Source organism: Electrophorus electricus, chromosome 12 (genome assembly GCF_041902795.1).
Source record: "Electrophorus electricus isolate QZ-2024a chromosome 12, ASM4190279v1, whole genome shotgun sequence".
In the NCBI taxonomy this organism is placed as follows: Eukaryota; Metazoa; Chordata; class Actinopteri; order Gymnotiformes; family Gymnotidae; genus Electrophorus; species Electrophorus electricus.
Window position 1 is genome coordinate 3,607,247 of NC_137508.1, and position 26,372 is coordinate 3,633,618.

The 26,372-nt window shown below is 39.0% G+C and overlaps 4 protein-coding genes across 10 annotated transcripts; 2 read left to right on the forward strand and 2 right to left on the reverse strand.

Annotated features, from left to right (window-relative positions):
• Positions 1-129: 129 nt before the first annotated feature.
• tm9sf3 (transmembrane 9 superfamily member 3) lies at positions 130-12,231 on the forward strand. Of its 4 annotated transcripts, none has more exons than XM_027014152.3 (16): positions 130-339; positions 4,012-4,207; positions 4,737-4,859; positions 5,193-5,353; positions 5,744-5,821; positions 5,946-6,077; positions 6,380-6,546; positions 6,671-6,765; positions 7,667-7,797; positions 9,070-9,209; positions 9,487-9,555; positions 9,654-9,800; positions 9,896-9,979; positions 10,154-10,230; positions 10,360-10,466; positions 10,663-12,231. In XM_027014152.3, exons 1-15 carry the CDS (start codon positions 244-246, stop codon positions 10,425-10,427), a joined length of 1,764 nt encoding a protein of 587 aa, XP_026869953.1. In that variant the 5' UTR covers positions 130-243; the 3' UTR covers positions 10,428-10,466; positions 10,663-12,231. The 4 variants fall into 4 exon arrangements, 3 of the variants coding, with proteins under 3 accessions (XP_026869953.1, XP_026869954.1, XP_026869952.1); XM_027014153.3 differs by having other exon boundaries at positions 10,673-12,231; XR_014126322.1 differs by lacking the exon at positions 10,663-12,231 and having other exon boundaries at positions 10,117-10,230; positions 10,360-10,431.
• A 1-nt stretch (position 12,232) lies between these two features.
• Positions 12,233-16,704, reverse strand: prdx3 (peroxiredoxin 3). Its single transcript, XM_027014160.3, has 7 exons — positions 16,602-16,704; positions 13,984-14,092; positions 13,731-13,872; positions 13,297-13,432; positions 13,027-13,130; positions 12,687-12,852; positions 12,233-12,539 (listed from the first exon to the last, which is right to left on the reverse strand). The coding sequence occupies exons 1-7, from the start codon at positions 16,635-16,637 to the stop codon at positions 12,489-12,491; spliced, it is 744 nt and encodes a 247-aa protein (XP_026869961.2). The 5' UTR covers positions 16,638-16,704; the 3' UTR covers positions 12,233-12,488.
• sfxn4 (sideroflexin 4) lies at positions 16,697-21,153 on the forward strand. 3 transcript variants are annotated; one of them, XM_027014157.3, is made up of 14 exons: positions 16,697-16,859; positions 16,940-17,005; positions 17,878-17,940; positions 18,024-18,050; positions 18,240-18,294; positions 18,389-18,414; positions 18,579-18,632; positions 18,730-18,792; positions 19,005-19,073; positions 19,187-19,244; positions 19,423-19,538; positions 20,058-20,143; positions 20,254-20,371; positions 20,484-21,153. In XM_027014157.3, the coding sequence occupies exons 1-14, from the start codon at positions 16,821-16,823 to the stop codon at positions 20,559-20,561; spliced, it is 918 nt and encodes a 305-aa protein (XP_026869958.1). In that variant the 5' UTR covers positions 16,697-16,820; the 3' UTR covers positions 20,562-21,153. The 3 variants fall into 3 exon arrangements, with proteins under 3 accessions (XP_026869958.1, XP_026869957.2, XP_026869959.2); XM_027014156.3 differs by having other exon boundaries at positions 16,698-16,859; positions 19,154-19,244; XM_027014158.3 differs by lacking the exon at positions 16,940-17,005 and having other exon boundaries at positions 16,726-16,859; positions 19,154-19,244.
• On the reverse strand, positions 20,765-26,130 carry dennd10 (DENN domain containing 10). 2 transcript variants are annotated; one of them, XM_027014155.3, is made up of 9 exons: positions 25,698-26,130; positions 25,290-25,486; positions 24,324-24,384; positions 23,949-24,097; positions 23,564-23,675; positions 22,722-22,822; positions 22,377-22,484; positions 22,077-22,171; positions 20,765-21,990 (listed from the first exon to the last, which is right to left on the reverse strand). In XM_027014155.3, exons 2-9 carry the CDS (start codon positions 25,402-25,404, stop codon positions 21,823-21,825), a joined length of 909 nt encoding a protein of 302 aa, XP_026869956.1. In that variant the 5' UTR covers positions 25,405-25,486; positions 25,698-26,130; the 3' UTR covers positions 20,765-21,822. The 2 variants fall into 2 exon arrangements, with proteins under 2 accessions (XP_026869956.1, XP_026869955.1); XM_027014154.3 differs by having other exon boundaries at positions 24,324-24,403.
• Between the last annotated feature and the right edge of the window lie 242 nt (positions 26,131-26,372).

Below are 26,372 nucleotides of genomic sequence, written 5' to 3' on the forward strand. Positions count from 1 at the left end.
CGGTGAGTGTTGAGTTTCCCTGCTCAACGTTAGCTCAGCGCTTCTCTCTATGATTGGACGACACAGACCATGTGAGAGTTTTGTATCAATCAAAGCGGAATGCGATGACTATTCGTGAAACGCTTTGCGACATATTCGTATGAGAAGATCCCAAGACAACCACTGTCAGAACCAGGAAGAAGGGAGGTGGGATATTTCCAAAAAAGCTAATATCCCAAATTAATCGGAAAACTTTCCTAGATAATGATGGTGCCATTCAGGTGGAGGAACGCAGTAGCGGTCTTACTGCCGGTTTTAAGTTTATTAGTGCCTGTGCGAGCGGATGAACATGAACACACGGTAAGAATGTTTTCGGGCCGAGAAGCCTTGTCTTATTAGCCGGACGGTTGATAAGTGTTAACAGAAGAGTTTTAACAAAACAATACTTAACACAGCTGAATATGAAAATCAGTTCGCCGGGTCGATGGCCACGTATGTTGTGTAAAGTTGTCTAGCTCCGGTTTTCTTCGTCCTTGATGCTGATACTGAGACAGAAACCAGCTTGATGAATGCTAGCTAGCAAGTTAGCTAGCCTGCTAACTTTAGCTCTCTAAATACTGTCACTCCCACAGCCAGCTGGCCAGTTAAATGCACAAAAGACCGTTTGATTACGAGCGGTCTGATTTGAAGTAAGATTAACATCTTATGTTGTTATTGTAACCGAGTAGTGTGCAAAATCTATTGCTTTCTAGTTAACCCGAATCAATAAAGTCGGCATAGGCAGAAAGCTAAGATGGGCTAGGCTAAGCTAAGATAGCTATGATTTGCTCGCTGGTTAATATGTCCGCCTGTGCACAATCACACACATCCGGATCGTGTAGGCCCGACACGGTAGTTAGCCAGGATCAGGACACGGTGACACAAACTAATCCATCGGTTTGGTTATAGTTTAATTTCTGTTGCTTAAAATTCGCAACGCAATGCTAAATAAAACAAGCACACACACACACACCACACACGATCGATCAGTATAAGGAACTGTTTTTTTCTTTTCAAGAACGGTCTTGAAAAATGTTTTAACACTATATCAGTCGGTGGCAGACTCGAGTAAAGCCTGAAAAAGCAGTGCAAATGTGTGAAAGATGGCTAACGTTAGCTAAGAATGAGTCCGATCAACTGGCTTTCTGTCCGTGTTGGTCGTCTTCTCTTGAATAACTGATCTTTGAATGCGCTAGTGTGCTGAACAGTGAATGTATTGTCAGATCCCAATGAGAGTTTACGATTACACCTCGACTACTAGCCAGCTGATTGTATAATTTTGGTTAGGTGCATAATTATATATTTAGAATATTGCCTGCGAGTTATTTATACGGCTCTCGACTGCTTTGCCAGATTTTTGTCTGTAGGTTTTTGTTTCCATTCTTAAGGAAAATTTACATTGTCTCTCTTTCTCGTTATCCACCTCCCACTCTTTTTTGTTACTCAAAATCAAACATAGAGTACCTTTTAGCCTCCCATGTGCTGAGTCTCATTTTCTCTCCTCATACAGACCATGGTTCAGATGTCTAAGTCTTCAAACATTTATAGTACTGCATCGGGGGCAGTCTGTATTTCACAGTGAGAGAAAAGACATCCTATGATGATTTCCATATTGATGTCTTTCTCGTGAAACACGCTATAGACACATTAAAGATTTCTTTATTCATGCTGTGTGGTGCACAGTACCTTTTGTGGCAGACCCTTACTTAACTCAAATGACCCCATAATGTGGGGCTCACAGACAGTGTCATGTAGTGCTTTGTTATATGTAGTGCACTGTTATAGCGTCTGGAAAAGGACTTTACTATTTTTCTTATTGGTAAGGTTTGTTCTTGAGCCATTCATTTGAGAGAGCAAACTTTTAATAGTAATATTTGCTTTTGGAGTGTGTTGTTGGTGACCGACATGGCAATAGTTTTAATACATGTCAGGTGTCCTGTACTCAGGTAATAAGAGTGCTAAAAATCATTAGATGAAAAGAAAAAAAACCTGCTCTTAAGATGGTACAATGGCAAAATCTATTACAGACCAAAGAATATAGTCATAAGTTATTGAATCTTTTCATTTGTGAAAAGCACTTGGATGACAGTTTGGTGTATTGGGAACAGGCATGAATGTGTGCTTTGCTGAAAACATTCTCTGCAGAACTTTGGATTAAACACCCAGGATGAAAACCTCCAACAGGTCTCACAAATGAATTGGCCCAATTGTATTAGGAAAAAGGAATGGATGAATGAGACTAAGATGAACTTTAAAAATGGTGTGGAAAACATTGTATGTCTGTCTTGAGCAAGAGGTGCTTAATTGTACTTGCTTTCTTTAATGTCGATGAGAACAGCACCATCCGAATTCTGACGCCTAAAAAGAAATGCGTTTCATGGTCAAATTCAGCGAAGTGCCTCACAACTCATTTGACTTGCACAAGAGTTTTAAAAAATCAAACACCTTTTAGTGATCATAATGTGTGTCCATCTTGAAGATTCTAAAGTAATGTTAACATGTACTTGTGCTATAATTTCTAAATATGTAAACTGATATGGAAACATTTTTTCCCCAAAGCTGACAATCAACACTCTAACCCAAAAGGCCATTGAATTACTTATAAGCCAAAGTGTTATAACACAGACTATAAATAACGGAGTGTCACACGACAAATAAATGTCCATCTCATTTCCCAGTCCAAACCATCACTTCATTTGAGCAGTAAGTGATGGTTTGGACTGGCCCTTACCATGTGTGTCTCATCTATGCAGGTAGTTCTTCCACTAGTCTCATAATTTAATGTTGGTGTCTACCATGCAAAAAAAGGTGGCTATGGGATCACCTTGCTGAAGGGTTAGTCTTGTTCAACTGGATCAGGTGCTATAGCAGTGTTACCCATTCTTATCCCCCTAGAGCTGCACCTCTGTGTACTTCAGTGTCACAACTGTGAGTGACTCATCATTTATCCAGCAATGTATGGCATGTTAAAACAAAAAGGAAAAAATATATTCTTCTAACCAGGATATGGGTATGAGCCAGGTGTTTGCCTAGTGTAAGTGAGAGCTAAGACTTTAATGGTTGTGGATTAGATTGTCATTTGAAGAAAAAAGTCAAAATTCCTAAATCCCTGCATAACTCATTCTGCTGATCTTTGAAATCCCTAATCTTTCTTAAGAGTCTTTAGACTGCATCACATTACCTTAATCTTTCTTAAGAGTCTTTCGATTCTGCATCGCATTACTAGGGTGGGATATTGAAATTTTGGGCAAATTTTTGGGATCTTGAATTTCGCCCTCAATTCTCACCTATCACTGGCCACAGTTATTTTTAAATTGGTCAAAATCAATAACGAAGTTTAAGCATACCGTGTGTGATGTCTTTGTCTTTGTTTCTGTATAAATGTCAGTGTGCCACAGTTACATTTTTTTAAGTGACCTGATGGGATTATTCCGTGATCATTTTTACTTGGTGTCAGAGCTGTGTGCAGTAGCTGGCCTATTCCTGTCATCCGGAGCTAAATGGAGAAGTATTGGATAACGGTGTGTCCATTGTCAGCTCACCTTTTTCCATCAGGTGCATTAAATCATGAAAACCTATGCCTTTTCGTGATCCTGCACTTGGAGGAGTTTGTCAGTGCCGTATGCAAGACCTTGTGAATTAAGTTCAGTGGACGTGACACATTTTGACACATGCATTAAACCTTTGATTTTCTTCCTGGGTTATTTGGAAAAAAAAAAAAAAGTGAGGGGTTTCTGACTAGCTGGCGGCAGCGTTGCAGACGTACTCCGCTGCTTCCTGAGTGCAGGTGGTTTGGAGCTCCCCCTGGCTTCACAGCTGCTTGCCTCACCCACTGAGCTGGAAGCTGAATGAGGAACTGGACATGCCTCTCACAGTTTGCCAATTATAATGACCCTACATACCAAGCGTTGCCCATGTCAGTGTAACTGAAGAGAACCTTTTCCCAAGATGATAATTTTTTTTTGCTTTTTGTGTTTGATTTTGTTTTTGTAGTACACAGACAAAGAGGAGGTGGTTTTATGGATGAACACAGTGGGGCCCTATCACAACAGGCAGGAGACATATAAGTACTTCTCCCTGCCGTTCTGCGCGGGCATCAAGAAGACCATCAGTCACTACCATGAGACGTTGGGAGAGGCTCTGCAGGGAGTTGAGCTGGAGTTTAGTGGCTTAGACATCAAGTTTAAAGGTAACTGTCCTTTTGCCATTGTTTGCATCCACCATGTTTAAAAACACAGGCAGTATTAATAATAATATAACAATAGTGTTATTAATAATAATAATAATAATAATATTAGATGATGATAATAATAATAATAATAATTATTATAATAATAATAATAATAATAATATTAGGTAATAATAATAATACCAGTTGGATAATATAAATGATTCATGCCTGCTTGCCAATGTGTTATAGGCCCACATATGTGAATTTAGTTGCTATGACTGTTCGGTAAATGAACTTTTCAACAAATGCATTTCAGCAACCCAAAGCACTGTTTACGTCTATTATCATTTAAATCTGAGAAAATCCCTACAGTTTTCAGCTGGTAATGAAAGTGCAATCATAGTTATGTGTTCCTATTGGAATTTACATATGGGTACAATGGGAAAAGATCCTTTGTAAAATGTACTGTAATGCATTTTTCCCCTGTGCATTCATGGCTTTTTAGGTAAGGGGGAGAATTAATAACCTGATGTATTTCCCTTCACAGAGGAAGTGATGCAGACGACATACTGTGAAATCGAACTGGACAAGGCCAAAAGAGATGCTTTCGTCTATGCAATCAAGAACCACTACTGGTACCAAATGTACATTGACGACCTTCCTATCTGGGGTGAGCAGTTCAAGAACTTTGTGCTTAGTACAAACAGCCTTCAGAGCTTCACAATGCCCATCTACTTTGCTCAGCCTCAGATGCTGTATCCTCACTAGTTCTGAAAGTGTGTGTGTGTGCTGTATCTGGTTTTCTGAAACTCCCTGGTCCACTGATCTTATTTTGCTAGTAGTAGTAACAGAAGTAGTAGTCGTAGTCGTCATTTTGTGTTGTATATGTCAGTTACAATGGAATGTTTCTTAAATGTCCCTTAAGAAAGCATGTGGCTAGCCTGAAAGTGTCCCAAGACTTCCTTGCTTGTACTGAAAAACTGATTTGATGACTGTGCCTCAGGCATTGTTGGAGAGGCAGATGAGAACGGGGAAGACCATTACCTCTGGACTTACAAAAAGCTTGAAATCGGCTTCAATGGTAACAGGATTGTGGATGTTAACTTGACCAGCGAGGGCAAAGTCAAGCTTGTACCAAACACAAGAATCGCCATGTCTTACTCAGTGAGTACATCTAAGCTCAATTTCTCCCCACATCTCCTGTAAATATTGTCTTTACCATATACACCTGACCCAGTGTAGTTTAGTATGTTGGTCCTGCTGATATATAGCTGTAGACACATAGTTGTCAGTGTGCTTATTTAAATCGGCAGTGGTAGCTCAGTGGTTAAGGTACTAGATTTCTAATCGGAAGGTTGCTGGTTCAAGACCAAGCACTGCCAAGTTGCCCCTGAGTGGCCCCTGAGCAAGGCCCTTAACCCTCAATTGCTCAACTTGTACTCAGTCAGAATTGTAAGTCACTTTGGATAAAAGAATCAGCTAAATGTCTTAAATGTAAGAGTTACTGGAAAAATTCTGTTTCTTCTCTTGACTTTTTTTCCCCCAATGCTGTAGGTGAAGTGGAAAAAATCTGATGTGAAATTTGAAGACCGTTTTGATAAATACCTCGATCCATCCTTTTTTCAGCACAGAGTAAGTACCTAATATTTAATTGCTAATGGTTGTCATTTATCTCTAGATTGCTAATCTTAGTAATGTACAGAGAAACTTTCCCCCTAAATGTTGGTCAATTTCTCTTTTCCCTTTCTACTTGCAGATTCACTGGTTCTCCATATTTAACTCCTTCATGATGGTGATTTTCCTGGTGGGTCTGGTGTCTATGATTCTGATGAGGACACTAAGGAAAGACTATGCCAGATACAGCAAAGAGGAGGAAATGGATGATATGGTGAGGAGTTACTGTTTCTAAATAAACTGCATTACCAGGGCCTTACTCAAATGGGCTGAACAAAAATTGTTCTAATGCTAATATGCTAATTAATATGTATGAACTTTGTAATTAGATTAGACGATTCATTTGTATATGTTTGTTGCTTTGATTTACTTGTGGTCACTTCATCATTTGTCTCAGTTTGTTTGATTCGGGAAATGGGCACAGAATTGATTTCTCTTGGACCCATGCTTTAGTGGGGCTGCGCACAGAGCACTCAGTCTCTGACATCACATCTCTCTCTGTGCATCTGTGAACAGGATCGAGATCTTGGGGATGAGTATGGATGGAAGCAGGTCCACGGTGATGTGTTCCGGCCGTCAAGCCACCCTCTGATCTTCTCCTCCCTTATTGGCTCTGGTTGCCAGATCTTCTCAGTATCCCTCATTGTCATCGTTGTGGCCATGCTTGAGGACTTGTACACCGAGTAAGTCACATGGCTCGTCTCAAGAAACGTGCCAGACCGAAAAGCCTTTAGATGACGCCAGTATTTTTTATATTACTAGAATGTTGTGGATATATTAATAGTGTATATTCTTCTCCTCTTGTAGGAGGGGGTCCATGCTGAGCACAGCCATATTTGTGTATGCTGCCACATCCCCAGTGAACGGGTACTTCGGGGGAAGCCTGTATGCAAAACAAGGGGGTAAGAGTATTGGACTGTCTGCCTGAAGTGTTGATTCTGAGCCGGTGTCCACCATCATCCATCATCCTGGCCCAAAAGACAAACGCATCATGCATCTGGTGTTGCATACATGTGAAGATTCAGTCACCATACTGCATGGTATCATAGCAACTTAATGGCCCTGTTCACACCTTCCATTAACATGCGCCTTAGGTGATTTGTTTACAAGGGACTGGCAAAATGCTGAAGGAAGTTCGGTGCACATTTCCTGTCACTCTTCCACTGAATTTGTTTTCAGACAGAAATCGATGATTACATTCCATTACAGACCATTGCAAACTTTTCAGTCACACCTGTTAGGCACACTTATGAATGAACAGGAGAGGAGACGAAAGTAAGTAGGAAAAGCAGCTGCGTTCAGCCATCCATTAGCATAGCTTTATTAACTACACGCAGAGTCATTTGCAAATACTATCACAATTATATATTTTTTGGCTATGGAAATGACATGGTTGATATTGGGAGTATTTTGTTGCCGTCAGCGTTGCATCAGGACGCGTTTTCGTTCACACGACAGGTGTATTGTGGCTTTATGCATCACAGACCACCTCCAAAAGTGGTTTGAGTGATTTATAATGCATAAGATTGTTCACACTATAATCTAATCAACCAGGATGCAGGTTAATGCCAGGTGTGAACATTGGCAATGTCTCAACACGTGTGTCATTTTGATTTTTACAGCATTTGGTAGACACTCTTATTCAGTGTGAATTATGGAAGTGATTTGTCAACTTGGAAATACATTTTTTCATAATTCTGCTCTGTACAGGCTAGAGGATGCCTATGAATCCTGAAAGGCTCAAGCTTGAACGCGATCATGTTATTGCAGAGTATTTATGTTGCCCTGTGTTCGTCTGGGCAGGGAGGCGGTGGATAAAGCAGATGTTCGTCGGAGCCTTTCTGATCCCTGCTATGGTGTGTGGCACTGCCTTCTTCATCAACTTCATCGCGATTTACTACCATGCGTCCAGAGCCATCCCATTTGGCACCATGGTGAGTGATAGGCCAGCCTCATGTGCCCATCTTCCAGGATTTGGAAATTGAGGTATAATTAGACACTTGAGCCAAGTTGTCATATTGTATTTGCTCTTGTTTGTTCTGAAGGTTTTGTAATTTGCAATAATCAATAGGTTCAAAATGGTCCGCAAGGTCATCAGAGATTAGTCAGAATCATGGGCGTGTTTTAATTAGGGTGGAGTGGAATGATCAGGCATGTTGCATGGTTTCTCTTTGTCATGTTTTCATATGCCTAAATTATATATGTCTACATCAAAATGAATGAATGATTTTCATCTGATTATGGTGTCATCAGCTTATCTGAGGGGTTCATCTTATCTTAATTCAAAGCAAATGAGACATGCCAGAGTTTGTAGAGGCACAGAGATGTTGCAGAGACGGGGTCTCGGTGCACGTTCAACATGCAGTTCATGTCATCCGAGACATTGGCATGTTCTCTCTGTCCTGTCTCCAAAATGAGCAGATAAAATAATTACACTAACACACTGAAACAGAGAAGCCACTAGAGGAGGGTGGGCAGGTGTGCCTGCTCCACACACTGCACTCTATCCACTGCAGGGCTGCGTGACCAGAGGTCTGAAAGGGTGTAAGGAACGACAGGTTTCCTACGTATGGGAGGTGTGTCCAGACTAGAAATATTATCTGCAGTAAACCACTGGACACCACTAAGAGAAATATGGGAGAAAATGTTTAATAACTGTGAGTAATTGTAATAGATGGTTATTTAAATGGTTAAGAGAAAAGTGCAGAGTCAAGCTTCAAAGGTTCCGTTCAGTACCAGTGCTCAGGCTTAAAGGCCCTCATCACGGTAAGAGGCTGGAACAAACTTCAAGCTCATGATAGAAAGATAGTCAGATGAATTCCACCAACTGAATTACTGTTGATGCTTAACCATGAATTGTGGCGGTTCAAATTCAGTTTAAATATCAGCCTTATTAGGCATAAAATAATTGTCCCTTGAACTATTTTTGATGTTGGATATAGCGCTTTTTTTTTTGACTGATACAGATATCTTTTGCACAATTATGTTTGTGTGTTTAGTTTTAATATTTTTCTAAGAGAAGTATTGAGGCCTGAAATTAACTTTTTTAATCTTCTTTATGAAGCAGTAATGCGTATTTAGTAAATAGACTTCATGAGTGAATCTTTTCCCCCCCCTCCTCTGATGAAGGATGGAGGATTCTCTCACTGCGTCCTATGGAGTGAAGGGGCTGTGTGATTCGGCCTGTCTCTCTCTCTGGTTTCCAGGTCGCGGTGTGCTGCATCTGCTTCTTCGTGATCCTACCTCTGAACCTGGTGGGGACGATCCTGGGCCGGAATCTGTCAGGGCAACCAAACTTCCCGTGCCGAGTAAATGCGGTGCCCAGACCGATCCCGGAGAAGAAGTGGTACGCTCTTGCTTTTCCTTTAGATAGCGTGTCTTATCTACTAGGGTACCCTATAACCAAGGTCAAAATGCATCCTGCACTTCAAAATTGTGCAAGTTTAATTCTCTCTTTGAGGGAATCGGGTAAATGTATTAAAACTGATGCTTGCGTATCAGATGTGATAGTGGAACAGTTTTGTATGTATCTACACACCTCTCACATACAGTTTTATCAGCATACTAAATTAGCATATTGCCCAGTGTGTTTGTTGTTTTGGTTTTGTTTGTTTGTTTATTAGGTTCATGGAACCAGCTGTCATTGTATGCCTGGGTGGCATCCTGCCTTTTGGCTCAATATTCATCGAGATGTAAGGCTCCTCTTCTGTCCTGCTCAGTTTTCCTTTCTCATATGTGGTGACCAGTACCAGTAAAGGAAATCCATTCTCCTGCCCCACACTCTCCACAGGTACTTCATATTCACGTCATTCTGGGCCTATAAGATTTACTATGTGTATGGCTTCATGATGCTGGTGCTAGTGATCTTGTGTATCGTGACCGTCTGTGTGACCATTGTCTGCACCTACTTTCTGCTCAATGCTGAAGACTACAGATGGTAAGCGTTGCTCACTTTAGGAGCTCCTGAAGAACAACTTTTCAGTAAATGAAGCTGTTAAACGGAGTTACCAATGACTGATTTTTCTTTTGCAGGCAGTGGACAAGCTTTCTCTCTGCAGCATCTACAGCTGTCTATGTTTACATGTATTCCTTTTACTACTATTTCTTCAAAACAAAGTGAGTTTGACCTCCTCGTCCTCCACTGGAAGCTGACCACTTGGCATTTTCTTTTCAACTCTAAACGTGTTCCTGTATGGTTGTAACGGGTCCTGTTGTATCTTCTGTACCCTTTGCTACATGTTGATGAACCTCAGCAGCGCTTTCACATATGGCTATTTTTGACCTGTGCAGGATGTACGGCTTGTTTCAGACGTCGTTTTATTTTGGCTACATGGCTGTGTTCAGTACAGCGCTGGGCATCATGTGTGGTACGTGCCAATTTTTTTTTTTTTAAGTAATTTACTTTGTACATGGGATTGTTCCAGTAGACCGCTATCAGAAGTTAATGATTTACTTAAAAATAAACTTAACTTGTATGTTCTCAAACTTTTAAACAGGAGCAGTTGGTTATATGGGTACAAGTGCCTTCGTGAGGAAGATCTACACAAACGTCAAAATTGACTAGCAGACTTGCAGAGGATCCTTCAGCAGGGGCGGGCACAAGGTGTTTGTTTTTTCTTTCTTTTTTTTTTTTTGCAAGAAGAGATTGTGATCTTATCTTGTACAAGTCTAGTTTTCCATTTTCTCAAAGTCGAGGTTGCAAAGACGTGTATACAAGGGCATAATGTAAGATGAAATAAAATGACTTATTTTTAATTTTTTTTTTTTATTATTAACTGTTTCATTTCTTTCCTTTGGAGCAATGCATAGAATTTATGCAGTTTAAAACGGAAGAAGGTGAGCCACAACCTTGGTCCTATCTCTGACAACTGTCCCACCCACCATCAGTGAACATGGACCTGTATGGATGGAATAGTCTAGCTCTCTTCAGTGAAGAGGCCAAAGTATAGAGAGCCTTTGTTCTATTATATGAGAATATTGGAGAGTTGGGATTGTGTCCATGCTCTTACATGTCTGTTTTGTATTACCAGCTTGAGTGATGCCGTTGTGTGCTTGTTTTTGGCAATTGTCTCGAATCATCAAGAGCATAAATAATTTTTGCATTTACAAAAATCACATTGGATTCCCCCCCACCTCCCCACCCCTTTTAAAATCTTGGTGTTCAGTTTTCTGTAGCCAGACTTGTTCACATAGCACCATTTTCTTTGTTGTTGTTGTTGTTTTTCCTTTACTAGTTTACACTAAGTAGTTGAAATCAGCTGACTGGAAATAAATAGTTTGGGTCAAAATTACTTGGTTCTATCATGGTTCCCTACCCAGCAAATTAATGTAGGACTGGTCACCTGAGAGATGTGTAGTTGGCCGATTTTTAACTGGTTGTGTTGGTCATGTTGTGTTTTCAAGTTTGGTCTTTTAATGTTGGGGTTTGAATGAAGTCTGTGAAGATAATATATGGATGGGGTAAACCTGTATATAACCTTAATAATATAACTGTAGATGTAGATCCCAAATGTATTTTGGTTGTACAGATTTATTACAGGGTGTTTTTGTAAAAGACCTTCAGCTGAAAGTTGTTGTTTTGTTGTTTGTTTTTTTTTAGCTTGGGGTGGGCGGCACTGTTGCAGCTTGGCTATTGCATGAAGTTTTCACCTAATGTATCAAGTTATATTTTTGTATTTACTGTCCTCCCCCATCTGCCATACAGATTGTTAAAACATCCAAAATCTGAAGTGCTTGACTTCTGTGCTGCTCTTAGACAAAGTAGTATCACTTTTTTTTTTAAATCATTTATGATTTAAAGCTTTAAATGGCTCACCATTTAGGTAAACAGCCGCCACCCTCATGCTAACTCATATCCGTTACAAGGAGCAACATTGTGAATGTCAGACACATGCTGAGTTTCTGCAAGCATACTGTAAAAAGAGACGTTAATGTACACTTTACTAGATGTTTTCATTGCTACAGGAAGTGCCACAAATGCACTCCCAGCAAAGCTGAATTTTTTTTCCTGCTTTGTAAATACAGTATGTAACTAAAGATGTCAGATGTGGCAAAAGCATTTTTCTAACCCCTAAAACAGCTTAAATTCTAGTTGATTTCTGGTTCCTCCTCATGTCATGAACGGAACATTTTAAACATGCTATCAAAAACCTTGTTGTAAAAAGGAAAAAAAAAAATAAAGTTTGTGTACGGAGGTTATATAGGCATGTTTTGAATTATACAAATGATCTCGATTAATATTTTGGTGAAATACATTTCCCAATTCCTAAAGACAGCCAAATAAGGAACCACGTTTGAGAATTACACACATTTTCTCTGTAACTGATTGCACTTTTCAATCAATAGAATAAAAGAATGGTGTGATGGCAGTTTCATCTGTCTTGTTATATATTTAAATGTATTCTTACAATTCTTCAAAAGACCTTACAGGCAGCAATGACGGTCAAGATATTAAGAAAAAACACCCCACTAAGATGAAGCACAGATTACTGAAATGCTAACATGTTTGCTACATATCCAGGAAAGGGTGTTTTACTTTTTTGATTTGTTTTGTTAAATTCTAACAGAAATCAAGTGCTTTCATGTTGCATGTTCAAGTAGAAGCAGAGGTGATTTTTTTTTTCTTTTAATTGACCTTTTCAAAGTACTCCTTTGAGCCCTCCGGTGTTGGCTTTATCTGAAACGATAACAAAAAGGCTATAATAAATTCATGAAACTCATGAAGTACACTTTAGCCTTTGATTAAGCTCTTTTTTTTTTTTGGCCCAATTTGATGACAAGTTTGGAATCTTCACACAAGAACGAAGGTGGCAGAAAGCCTTACTGTGGGTGACTTTGGGGTCCAGCTGGCTGGGCAAACCACTCCATGTGTCTCCACAAACTGAAAGGCCTTGACAAGTCGCAATGTCTCCTCAACAGAGCGTCCCACTGGAAGGTCGTTGACACTCATGTGTCTCACTAACCCATTTGGATCAACAATAAACAGCCCCCTAAAAGAAGAAAACTATCTTTAAAACTGATAAGAAGGAACTGAATACTGCAAGGTCTTGGCTGACTGAGTTAACTGAAAGTTACTGAAGATTCTAGAAGAAATCAGACAAATGTGTGCCAAAGAATAAATAAAAATTGTCAACTACATAAAATACAATGTTTCTTCATAACACCTCAGAGCTATTCCTGGACCCTCAAGGAGGACTCCATAGTCTCTGGAGATCTGCTTGTTGAGATCAGACAGCAGAGGGATGTGGATTTTTCCTAATCCTCCAGTCTATAAGCAAACAACCGAGATGCCAAAGTTCAGGTTGTGACATCGCTTATTATTTCTAATGCACAAACATGAAAGCCCTTTTTAGGTCATCATGCCCTCATTAAGTGATGTATCCAACAGGCTGTGCCAGGTGCCAAAACTGATCTAGTGACGAGTGGAACTTTACCTTCCTAGATGTGTTTGTCCAGGCAAGGTGAGTGAAGTGAGAGTCCACCGACACGCCCACTACGTCACAGTTGATATCCTGAAATTCGTTAGCCTTGTCACTGAAAGAGATGATCTCTGTGGGGCAGACAAATGTACTGCAAAGAGGGAAAAAAAAAAAAAAAGTAAATAAAACTAGCCACGAGTTAATTTGTTTCCTCATTAGGCTGCACCTAAATTCTATGGACAGCAGATAAGAACCACATAATAATGAATACAAAACATTTCATTCTAGTGTGGAAAAATCATTCCGACATATACTAATGTATTTACAATAATATGATTATGCAAGAGTAACCAGACAAGTGACTGAAGTGAAAGTAAGCACTGCTATTGCACCTATGGCCAAAGACCCCCCCCCCCCAAAAAAAATCTTACATTTACAAAATGACTTACAAATCAAGTGGATAGAAAAACAGGACCAGGTATTTGCCCTTATAATCATCTAGACTGATCTCTTTGAATTCTCCATTATAGACAGCTGTCCCCTTGAAGAATGGTGCATGCTGGGTTACTGCTGGCGCGCATTTAGCAGTGCCTGTGTTTTGGAGTAGTTAAAAAAAAATGAATAAATAAAAAATTAATGCATAATTTATACAAAATGTTACATAGGGCAAACTGGCGTTTTCCCCCCTTGCATGAAACTTACTGCTAGAGAAGGTGGCTTGCGGTGCAGCAGAACAAGGGAACACTTTTGGAGCCCTTATCACAGATGCGCTGTTTAGCGAGGTCAAGGTCCTCACTGCAGATCTGCTTGCCTGTATTTGGGGAACAGTCATATAACTTACACAGGCCACCACACTCGACACCTGTGCAACACAGGGTAAAAGATTCACTGAACTTTAAACACAAGGACCATTCAGCAAAATAAAGTGTGCACAACTTAATGCAGATTAATGCCAATAGTGAGAACATTTCTTAAATGCAATTCACACAGCACTCATGGATTTCATTTGCTCGCATGCAAAATATACATGTGCTCACTCATACTTACTTTGCTACAAAATTGTTCCACATGCTTAGATACATCCTGCTCTCATGCAAACTTGCTTTTCTGCACTCGCAAATCTTTTTATGCTCTTGTACTCGGGTTTTCAGTTACAGCAGTGGCAAAATGTGATTAAATATACATATTTAATATACATATTCATTTTGTTATGCCAACATGAGTGTCTCTTCAAGGTCAAAAGTGTAGTTTCTCATCTTCTATTTTCCATTTTCAGCTACAGCCTGGTGGGCAAAATCCTCGTCAGTATGGTAATGACTACAGTGAAGTGTTTGTATTTCATCATGTGCTATCTAGGTAACCATTACACAAAAATCTAAATTTAAAAAAAACATTTTGATGAGCTCATGTAAGGATGCAAAATTTATTTATAGAGCAAAAACCTGTCTCTCTGCAGCCCTAATCAGATGTTGTTATTTATATTTAGGAAAGAAATGCTGGAGTAACATCTGCCTTAATGTCATTTTTAGTAGTGCTGATCTTAGTTTATAGTCCCTTAATTGAAAAGCTTCTTATATTGCAAGCATAATTGTTTGATTGTGGGAAGGGTGATTTTGTTTATGATACATAAGCCTCTCACCAGTATCTGTTTTTACAGAAATAACAGTGTTAGTGTTTTAATTTTTAAAGTCTTGTTTTAGTTGTTTAGTGCATGACTGTCATCACTTATTTCATTGATCATTTCCAAACTATTTGAGTAAGCATCCACCCATAAAGTGTAAATGTCCAGACGAAGACCAGATGCAGAATTGCAACATGTTGCAGTTAATTCAACAACCCCTCCAACACCTTCTTTCAAAGCAAGCCCTGGATTTTTAGTATTGTAGATTTGTGCAGACCAAGCTGGACAAATCTTCCAATATTTATCTGGAAGTTCAGCTTAATTTCTACCCATGTATTAAGACTTTCCTCCTGACCCCACACTGCCAGTTCTTTGAGAACTCACACCCCCCACACAACTAAAACAATGCATAAACTACTGTGTGTGTACATTCAAAAACAGGCCATATCATCCCATTTGACCAGAATTTTTATTGTTTATTAACTTTCTAAGCGGAGCGGAACAGTGCACCTTTCTGTTCACTTATTTTCAGTGCAAAAATAAAGTGTCTGCCCCCCCCGGAGTGGTGACCATGTTTGTGCGCATTCTCTTGCTACAGACAGCTTTACTTCAACAGAGCAGCAGCGACGTTTAGAGGCCAGTGACGCATTGTGGCCTTACCTCCACCCACTGCGATGGAAGTATACTCAGTTTACGTAATCTTCAGAGTTACTCTTTTACATGCGTTTTGTCTTTTGCCAAAATTGCTGATTTCGTGGAACTTATTTTGGAATTTTGAGCAGTCGCCACTCGACACACGACGCTAATTCTTCACCAATTTTAACTATTTTAGTTTTATATATAAGTAAACCAATATCGCCAAGTTGTCTACGAAAATAAAATCAGTTTTATGACATGAAAAATTAAATATTTTGGAATTTTGTATTGCAATTCAATTCCTTCGGCGCAAGTTTGAATGTTTCTGCTCTTGAAGGTGTAAATGCTTTCTTATGTAATAGGTGACTTTGCTAAATCAAGCCTTTTCTCCAGTGCCATCACATACATACATTATATATATATATATATATATATATATATATATATATATATATAAAAAATGTGTGTGTACAAAGAAAGCAATGAAAATAAGTAATGCAACCGAAATATTAACAGAACACTCGAAATAAAGCAACGTGCCACGTGAGAGGTGATCGATAAAAGCGCTGCAATGGCATCACGTGGGCTACACTTTCCTTTACCTGCGGCACTGTTACTGCTTAAAGTAATATATTAATATTTAAAACAGCAGCATGTGAACACAATTTGACAAAGTACATCATTAAATATACAACTTGATCCAATAATAATAATAATAATAATAATCGCAAAAAACCAACTCAGGCCTAGAGAACTGAACTGATGGCTGCGCTCTCAGCAGATTGCATGATGTAGGCCGTTTTACGATGAAGTTAGCTCTGCAAGCCAGACTTAAGAAACAGAAACATCCGCGTTAGCAGCTATAACTCATAATTCACCTCGGCTGTGTCAGCAGCTACGAAAAACATGGTCAGATAGCAGCGTGAAGGTAAAAGCATACGAGACGTTCGTGCGGCGCAGAAGGTGAGAACACGCAGAGCGCTTCGCTTCTACGAGCTCAACGGATAACGCAAGCCTGCGACTCCAACGAGCCTCCAACGAGCCTCCAACCTACGCCACTCACCAAAGTGCCCAGACATCTCACCATGGAGGCCGCCATCTTTCAACGTTTGCATGCGAATCTGCCCGCGACCGTTTATGACGCAACAGCCGCGCGCGAGGCCCGCCCGTGACACACGTGACCTCTGCGGAGGGGTTTTTTGGGGAGCACCGGAGGCATGCTGGCAGGTTGCATGTGGTTCTTACCTGACCATCTGGACCCCGCAACGCTGCGCTTGGTCAAATGGACCTCAATCTGGAATACTGGCAGAGCAACGGGAAGGTGCGAAGCGCACTGCTCATGATCTTTTGTTAAGGTTTAGCGCAGACTGTCGCGTCCTTATTTTCTGCCATGTTTTCTAGACTTTCCTGAGCAGACTGCGCCTTTGGTTGAGTATTCTAGACCCTACATTCATCCTGTCATCTGATGTGAGTCGGTGGAGATCTCCGTGTGATGCTAGGTTTGATAGTCTAAAGTCATGTTTTCATGTGCTGTATATCCAATTCGAAATTCTTTTTTTCTGGCTATAAATGACCTCTGATGCTGTTCAACATTAAATCCGCAGTCAGCGAGGTTTGTTTGAATACAAAGTGTGGTATAATTCCAGTTCACCGTTAACAGTTTTCCAAATACATACCTTAACAAAACATATGAAATGGTTTGTTTTACTGTTTACAAACAATGCAGATATAACTGACAGTGTTCCATGCAGAAGCTTTATTAAGGGTTTTAAGCATTATGTGCTGGTGCAATAGTTTCTGAGCATGTGGTTTATGCATTAATGCATATTTTCCATGCCTTGCTGTTGTAACAGATACCACCTTAAGTTTTTTTTGAATAGCAACATCACCAGTACCAGGGCAGACCACAAGTTTGTTAATACAATATAAAAACCATAAAACTAAACACACTGAGTGGAAAATCTTATTCTGAGTTTAGGCACAAAAGGGCTTCACTGACATTTAACGTGGTCACCATAACACATGTGCACAAATCACTTCATCGGTACAGTTTGTGTAAGCTAATAAAACCCTACTTCACAGAAGAACACATAGAATCTGGAAACACTCACAGCAGGAACAACCATAGCATATTCCAAAATAAATGTATTATGTTCAATTTTATGTAAAATATAAATATATGTAAAATATAAATATAGCTACAGTTGTTCAGTTATTGTATTTTAATCTTTATGTGAATTGTGTATTGCAAAAGGAGTTCCAGAGTTTACAAATGTTAATCTGAAGTTTTGTAAAACCAGCAGTACTGTGATTACAAATATCTTTGTCTGTGCTCTCAGGCTGATATTGAGAAAGCTCGCTCTCTGCTCAGGAGTGAGGAGAAGGAACAGAAGAATGGAAAAGTAGGCTAAGAGATTGTCATGAAACATTTTTTTTTCCCGCTCATACTCTGTCTTTATATTTGTCTTTATGTTTATTTCTCTAGGTTGATGATGCATGGCTGCTATCTCTAGTAAGCTGCTATTACCTTACATACTACAATGGCTACTTTACATTATCTGTTTATGTGAAATTTTCACATAGTGCCTCCATAAAGAAATAAAGTACTTTTATAAATAAAAATATCATCTGAAATTGCTGAGATTGTTTTAGAGACAGTTGTATTTAAAATCTAAAACTGAGCATTTTTTGCTGCTCCTAGTCATCTTTCCATACTGACACTGGATCATTGATTTCCCCCATCTTTCGACCTCAAGGTAATGATGCTGTGCTCTCTGAATGCCAAAACTGGAACAATTGGGTAACTTTTTTAACATGGGGGTCAATAGTTTTCTTTGGCTTCTTTTACAGCCTACATGCCTATATCATTGCCTTTGGTGAGTGTTAATAATATGCATTAGTAGTATTTGTAAGAGTTTTCCTGGTACATCAAACAGTACATTGAAGTATAGCAATATCCGTATATAAAATACTGAATCTTGGTCAGTTCCTTCCCTATATCCTTAAATAACTAATCTACTCTTGCTCTTCTGTTCTCTAGGTTTTAGCAAGTTTTATGCCCCATAAAGGAGTCAAGCCCACCTTGTTCTGGCATGTAAATATGTTTTCAAATGTTACTTTTCTTTTTGTTTTTGAAATGTAGTTTGTTTTCCCAGCCGAGATTGTGAATCTTTTGCATCTGCAATCTGCAGTTTTTGCTTCAGAGTTACAGTGCAGGGTTCAACCATGCCAACAGGAATGCAACAGCTACATCGGTAATCAAGAATGCTTTTTATTTTTTTAAATTTTCTTTTCAAAACCAGACCACTATAAATAAATCACTGATTTCTGCTGTTTTTAAATAGGATATTTTTTATAGATTTGGATGTTCTCTAGAGCAAATTTTGAGCCATGTTTGACTATTTGATTGTAAAAAATGGGGCGTAAAGTATATTTAGCAAAAAGTTAATCTTTTGATTTTGTAAAGGAAAAGAAAACGACACTGAATCAGTCCCTTCTCATCACTGGAACAGTTACTTATGCAGCAGTTGCAGGGGTGAGATTTGTTTTATTCTATACAAATAAATCTAATTCTATGAGGTCCATATCAACTGTTTCTTTTTACATACTTATTAGGCCCTTCCTCAAATTATACTCTGGCACCTGCAGGCCATCAGTGCTGCAGCTCAGGTCTTCTGTAGGTCGGTGCTCCCCATCCCACTGTCAGGTCAGCAAAACTCCCTTCTGCACCATGTCATTCTTTAATGTTATTTATGGTCATTCATATGCCATTATGTTGTTGGCTGATACTATGCCCAATGTTCCAGCTTCGCTCATTTGTTGTAAAGTGGATTTTAAATGTATTTGAATTTTAAATGTAAGTAATATGGATCTTTGCTTGCTAGCTGGTTTGGCTGCCTTCAGTGTGTTGGTTGTGAGAAGTGAGGAATCGGAGAATGGAATACAGATTTTTGATTCTAATGGGAATTCTGTTGGTGTCTCAAAGGAAGCTGGAGCCAAGGTGAGAATGCAGTTGAAGCCAGTTTGAATGTGGGTGCACAGAGAGGGATTGCTTTATAAAGGGGCACCATTGCTGATATGAGCTGATATGAGAATTAAGATGTAGGTTCAGTTCTTCACTATGTAATGACTAAATATGATATCATCATCATCATCATCATCATCATCAATTGTGTCAACGTTGCATTCCATGTTCTGTTCAGAGTACTTCAGTGGATTGATGTTGTGTTGTATTTATTTATTTTTCTTAATTTTCTTTCTTAATACTTATATTTTCTTTATGCTTTTTTGAGTGCAGTATTAAGTGTGAGATGAATTCTACTGCATGGAAGCTGTCAAAAGTTAGATTTCTGGAAGAGCTGGTTAAAATTAAGCCATTAGTATAATATACAGTATAATTGTGCTCTAATTATGCCAAGAGTATATTTTTAGAGAGTGTCATCTCTTTATACTTTAGGTCTTTGTAACATTTTGCCAAATAATTTTGCACCATTGCACAACCATTTGCTCTGTGTCACAGGCTGTAAAGGAAACTGCTATATCTCGAGCAACCCTGTTTGGTACAACGACCACAGTCCCTAGCTTGCTGCATTTCCTTCTTAAGAGGTACTGCACAACTCGATGCCACCTAGTACTAATTTCAGTATTATTTGGTAATCTTAGTCAGATCTCACTCACAGTCCCAAGAGTAACCCTCTCTCTCTCTTTTACTTCAGGGCAAAGTTCATGCAGAGGAACCCAATGCTATTTGCTTCTGTTAGACACATTAGTACTGTTATTGTTTTCGGATTGATGATCCCTGTATCCTTTAGTCTTTTTCCACAACTTGGCAAGGTAATGTGCATCAAACTGGTTTGGATACAATGTAATTACAAATTGTAATAATGTATTTTGTATAAAAAGAAATATAATTCTTTTAACTTTTGTTTCTATATTTTTTTTAAAGATTAAAAAGGAACACCTAGAAAAAGAGTTGCATGCCTTAACAAGCGATGGAGAACTCTTTTACCACAGAGGACTGTAACCAGCACATCAGAACCAACACTGGCAAGATGGTGATGCATCTACACCAACCCCTGTGCGTAGCATCTTATTGTAGACATCCTGTGGTCCTTCCCAGTTATATTCCTGCTTATGATTTCATCTAAAGGGTTTTGTACATTGGACTGGAGAATGCATTTCACAAAGTTATTATATACAATAAATCAGAATGCTTGACAAAAAAGATTCTAAAAGTTTGATTTAATATCTGGGCAACACTGGAGTGTATTTAACAAAATAATGTTGCTATTGCTGTTAACACCATGCAAATGATAATTGCCTTAAAACTCATATTGCTGTTATCAATATTATTTATGTAACCTTTTACATTAGAGCACAATTTTGATATTAGTGATCACTGCTATGTAACTGATGGTGAGAAAAACAGCATAAAATGATATTGTATCTGAACATTTAAGAAAAGTACATATAGAATATATATATATATATATATATTTTTTAAAGCACACCCTATGAAAGCACTCTGTATCTTTGTGTAGTCCTGGTGTATTCCGGCACAAGACATCACAAGTAATTTAAGGCCAATTAAAGGTGCTCCCCTTTAAAGACATTTTTAAAGAATTTTTATAAAAAAGAAAATACCCTTCACTTTTGAACATGTATTCTTTCAGCTTTCATATTCCTATATTTTTAAAGCGCTGATATTAACCTCATTGGGGACAGCGTAAAGCATTATTTATACTGATCAAATGTGACTAAAATGATCACACAAACGTACTTAATGAGAATCAAAATCAGAACCAATTTATATTTCATACAATCAATATAGTAATTTCTCTGTTCATGTTAATAATACTTTTTATTAAATGATAAAATTTGAGGATTTGTGCAGTTAATTGAAACATTTAAGCAAACAAAGCCAACTTAATTTTTAAAGGCATCTAATGAATCACCTTCCTTTCACACCCTAATCTCAACATGCCATCTTCGACATTAAACAAATCCATCCACACCATTTGCACTCATCAGGTCAGAGCGACAAAAAGAAGCACCTTCCCGAAGGAAGAGAGACATAGATGATGGCAGACAGGGTCTTGGCCACAGCTAAAAAGGCCGTGTCATATTCCTGTCTGAACAGGTCTGAGGCACATGCTGTATCCTTGAAAATAACAATCTTTATAACACACTTTGTAAATTCAATTTTGCAATTACACATTACATATGGTCACAATCATTTTCAGTATTAGCAGTAATCTCAGCGGTTCCCGGAGCGCAATGAGCGGTTAAATCTTCAGGAGCTGCTCGGCAGCAGCTAAGCGAAAGAGGAAATTCTCAGTTGCTGGGGGGAAGTGTCGCTGCTTTAGCATCTCCAGAGTCAACTTTGCGTCTTGCCCTTCCTCAGCAAGAGATACCAAATTATTGAGGATCTCCTTGGTCTTCACGGAGATATCCTAACAAAAGACAGAAAGGCAAAATGTAAATATCAAACTGGGGACAAAAAGGTAGCCACCGTGCATTTGTGCAAAAATCAGTTTACCTTGATAACTTGGACATCTGCACGATCTGTGTCCTCTGCGGACTGGACGATAAAGTGACCAATCTCCTTATGTAGTTTTCCCATCGCCATTGCCTCTGGAAGAATGCAAGAAGCAAATTAGAGTAACTATTCAAGGTTAAAGTAAGCGGTGACACAGCAAAAATGCTTGCCCGTTCCTCAAACACTGCAAGTGTATACCAGATAATGTTTAAAAAATGTTCCCTATATAAAACATATATATTTTAGTACATGCACTCACTTTAAAAAGAACAAAAACAAACAAAAAAAAAACCCTCTGACCTTTGGCATGTTGAGAAATGGTAATTTCACTGTCTGGAAGATTCACAAAAACATCGAAGAGATCTGATCTGTTGGTAACCTCAGGATCCACGAAGCCTGCAACATATCCTGAGCACAAACAGAACACACAGCAGCAATAAGAGTCCATGTCCATAAAAGTAAAACAATCTGCATTTTAAACTATGAGCAGTAAAAGAACATGGAAAAGCAGATACTGAGGCCTAAACTGCAGCACCCCCTGCCCTACCTTGATCAAACAGTCACTGCACAATAACATGCCCCTCCAAAAATGGAAATCCCTTTTTCAAGCCAAGAATATTTTTAAAATACCAACTCCCTCTATACCTGTACATGATCTTAGGCTCTCCAGCTCCCTGTCCTCCAGGTGAACGTACGGGTGCAGAATGGACCAGTCTTTTCGGTGCCATGCCAAGGCAGGAAGTGCTCTGTTTAAAGGGAAAAAATCGGATACACTGAAGCTGCTGGGCACACCTAGTTGGCCTGCTCTAAAAATGCTCCTTTTGCCTTTATCCATATTGAGCTGAAAATGCTACTCAAGGAATGTTCTGCAGGGTAGAATATATAATTTACATTTATGGCATTTAGCTGAATACATAATTATAAGTGTGATCCTGCAACAGCATAACAGAGTGGGGATAAGAGTCCGACTCAGGAAATAGCGATGCAATGCTGGGGATTTATTTTTTCCCCAAAATTCCAGTTACAGGGGTGTAATGCCATATAAGACCAAAAAGGCAAATAACCCTAATGAAAAATACAAAAAATATTTACCAGCAATAGCAGAGTCTCTTGTCTACTTGTCTAATGCTACTCTCAGTCTCAATCTTAGACCCACCAGGGTACTCTGTCTAACTGGCTATCGTCTGCTCCTTACACACTCTTTACCCTTGGGCTGGACCACATATAGGTAACTTAACGATTCAAGTATCAACAATTCAACATGGGAAACTTCATGATCCTAATAACATGAACTAGAATACAAATAATCTAATAATACCATGAACTAGAGTACAAATCCCCTCAACTCTCAGTGCTCAGGTCTATATGTTTAATGATCTACCACTGAATGACGACAACGCCATGGTTTTTACTCTAGTGCCACCATCGGTCATAATTTAGATGGTTTTTCAATCACTACATGTAAGAATGATTACTGTGGTGATTACCTTGTGAACTCCAACAGAGCCTCAACACGAGGGTGGTAGATCACAATCCTTTTCTTCAACATGAGCGCTGTGTACAGGATGATGGTTTCCATCCCAAACTGAGAAACTACATCTGCATCAAAGAGACGCAGGGAAAGTTAGACATCTCAGACCCTAAGCAGGATACCCAGGTCACAGTTATTCAGCTACATGTCAAACGTCTCTACAAGTGCTATATCTGGAGCAGTTACTGACCATCTTTTAGGTTCTTACAAGGAAACAATACAGACAACAATGCCAGCAATCAGCAAAGATTTAGCTATACAGTATAAGGACTACGGTACTCTGTGAACACTGGTTTTTATTCTCTGGTTCATTCTTTGAATAGAATACACTCATCTCTTACCTTTTATGGATCCGGCCAAGTAGGCTTTTCTGACATCATAATCCCTGATGAGGAAGGAACCATTCTCATCGCTTTGGCAGATACCCTTGGTTAGGACAGCAATGTAGCCCTCCATTATTTTTACTGGATTACCATGCTTGACGTACATCCTGATGAAGCACACATAGCAAAGCCATTTAACTTGAATTATGCAGATACAGGTTAAGACAGTCTGTTTGTGAAACATCAAATGAAACAGAGCAGTTCTGCATTTAAAAAAAGCAATAAGTGGCAATGGCTGACATTAGCAAGGGAACGCATACTCTGTACTCACTTAAGTATTTTACATTTAAACTAAAAATGACTTCCACTGTTGTAATAAAATATATGGCTTACCTGCACAGAACACGACTGAAAGCAGCATACTTCTCAGGGTTGAAATCCTTGGCTGTAATAACTACAGAAAAATGTGTAACCTTTAGGGGAAAAAACATCAGGCTTGGATCATGATTCGTCTGAAACATTAAACATTACAGCACTGGGTACAATCTTCAAATGTCATCACACCACTGCAACACATCCTGTTAAGCACAGAACATGTCCTTGTTTGACTCAAGTTACCTCTGCAAAATCAGTGTGTGGAAATATTTTAAAAACTGCTTCAAATAAAGGTATACATCAATTCTAACTCAAAGTGGTCAGCCACAGTTTCTGATGCCACTGTGACTTGAGTTTACAGAATATGTGGCTCTTCAATACTTAGGTCGTCAGGATACACAAATTCAACAGTGTACACATATTCAATAGGACTGAGCGTCACCCTCAGAGCACTAATGAGGAAAAGTAAACTATAAACACTGTGTAAATTGTATTAATGAAATTCACTATTAGATTAACATTTTAAAATGTTCTGCAGTTGATAAAATAGCCCTGCAAAATGCACCAAATTTGAAACTGGAGAAACTGTTCAACAATTTAATTATTAAATAAATCAAGCAAGCAAAACTACATTTGTGTAAATCTGCCTTTAGGTGGTATATACATACTATAAACCAAGGATTAATGACTTGAATTTTGGAGGGCCTCTATTCTGCTTCATTTAGTGCTATCCAGGTTCAAGTATAAATGGTACAAGTGGATATCAACTAAACTATGAAGCTCTGTAGAATAAGGTTTGGTGTAGCAAGAAAACCAAACTGGAGTGATGTGGTACTCCAGGAGATAACAGTCCTATTCCCTCCTAAGTATGTCATTCTAATATTTATCTTGGCCACTTTCAGTGCAATCTTTACTTTTTTCTTGGCAAGGGCTCTAATCCAAATCCACAGGGCACCTCAGAAAATCTTAAATCTACAACTTTACCTTCTTGAGGACCGTGGGCTCCTGGACATCCACGGTGCTGATGTAGTACCAAGTCCGATAGTACTGTCCAAAAACAAATGTGTGCAGCACTAGACTGTCCAGTGTCAGACAACATTTTCTCAAGAGCACATCACGCAGTTCAGCGCTTACTGAAGGGTAACACCACACCCACAGCGTGTCCGCATTGACATCCTTCTCTATGGAAAAATAACTTGTGGCTAGTCAAAAGCAATAATGTTCCCGAGTCTAGCACAGCTTTGTGAGTTGCCTGTTACAACATGCCTACTAAACCAGACAACTAATTTACTAATCAGTTGAATGAAGTACGTATGAGCAGGGCAATCACCAACCAGACATGTGAACCCTTGCTCTGAAGGATAAGTGGCATGTGTTTATAAACGCTCTTACCAATCAACCCGACACTCAACATCAGCTGAGTCTCGGACTCAGCCATGTCCCATTCCCGGAGCACGTTTTAACGTCTTCTCAAAAACCCGGTGGAAAACAATAAACAGCTACACTGACAGGGCATTGACTGGGTAATTCATTACTATAGTAAGATGTCAGTGTATTAATACTACATACGGACCCACTTCCTGCAGCATCCAACGAGTAATGGAAATCTCCAGACGTCTTTTTTAATTAGCTTTAGGTTTTAAGTAGATAGGTAGTTCTTTGAGGCAATGGACAAATTAGCAAAAATAAGTATGCATTTGAGACGATACAAAAAATATTATTTAGCCATTTAAAAAAGGTGCCAAACATACAGAAATCACAAACTATGACTCTGTCAACACAAACAGTCGCAAAACAACCAGCGGTCAGAAGCAATATAACTGCGCTCTTCCGGGAGTTTTTAAAATCCTCTCCACATTAGTTATTATATCGGTGTTGCCCCCTAACGTGGCGGTGGTGGTAGTACTGCCGAACTGGGACAAACGTTTGAAAAAAAGGAAGCTAGTTTATTATAGTATTTGTAGCTTCAAATATAGTATTTATTATAATGTTTATTATAGTATTTGCAGCTTCAAACAATCGGTTGCTAAGAATTCTAGTTCCAAAATCTCTCCAGTAATCTCGACC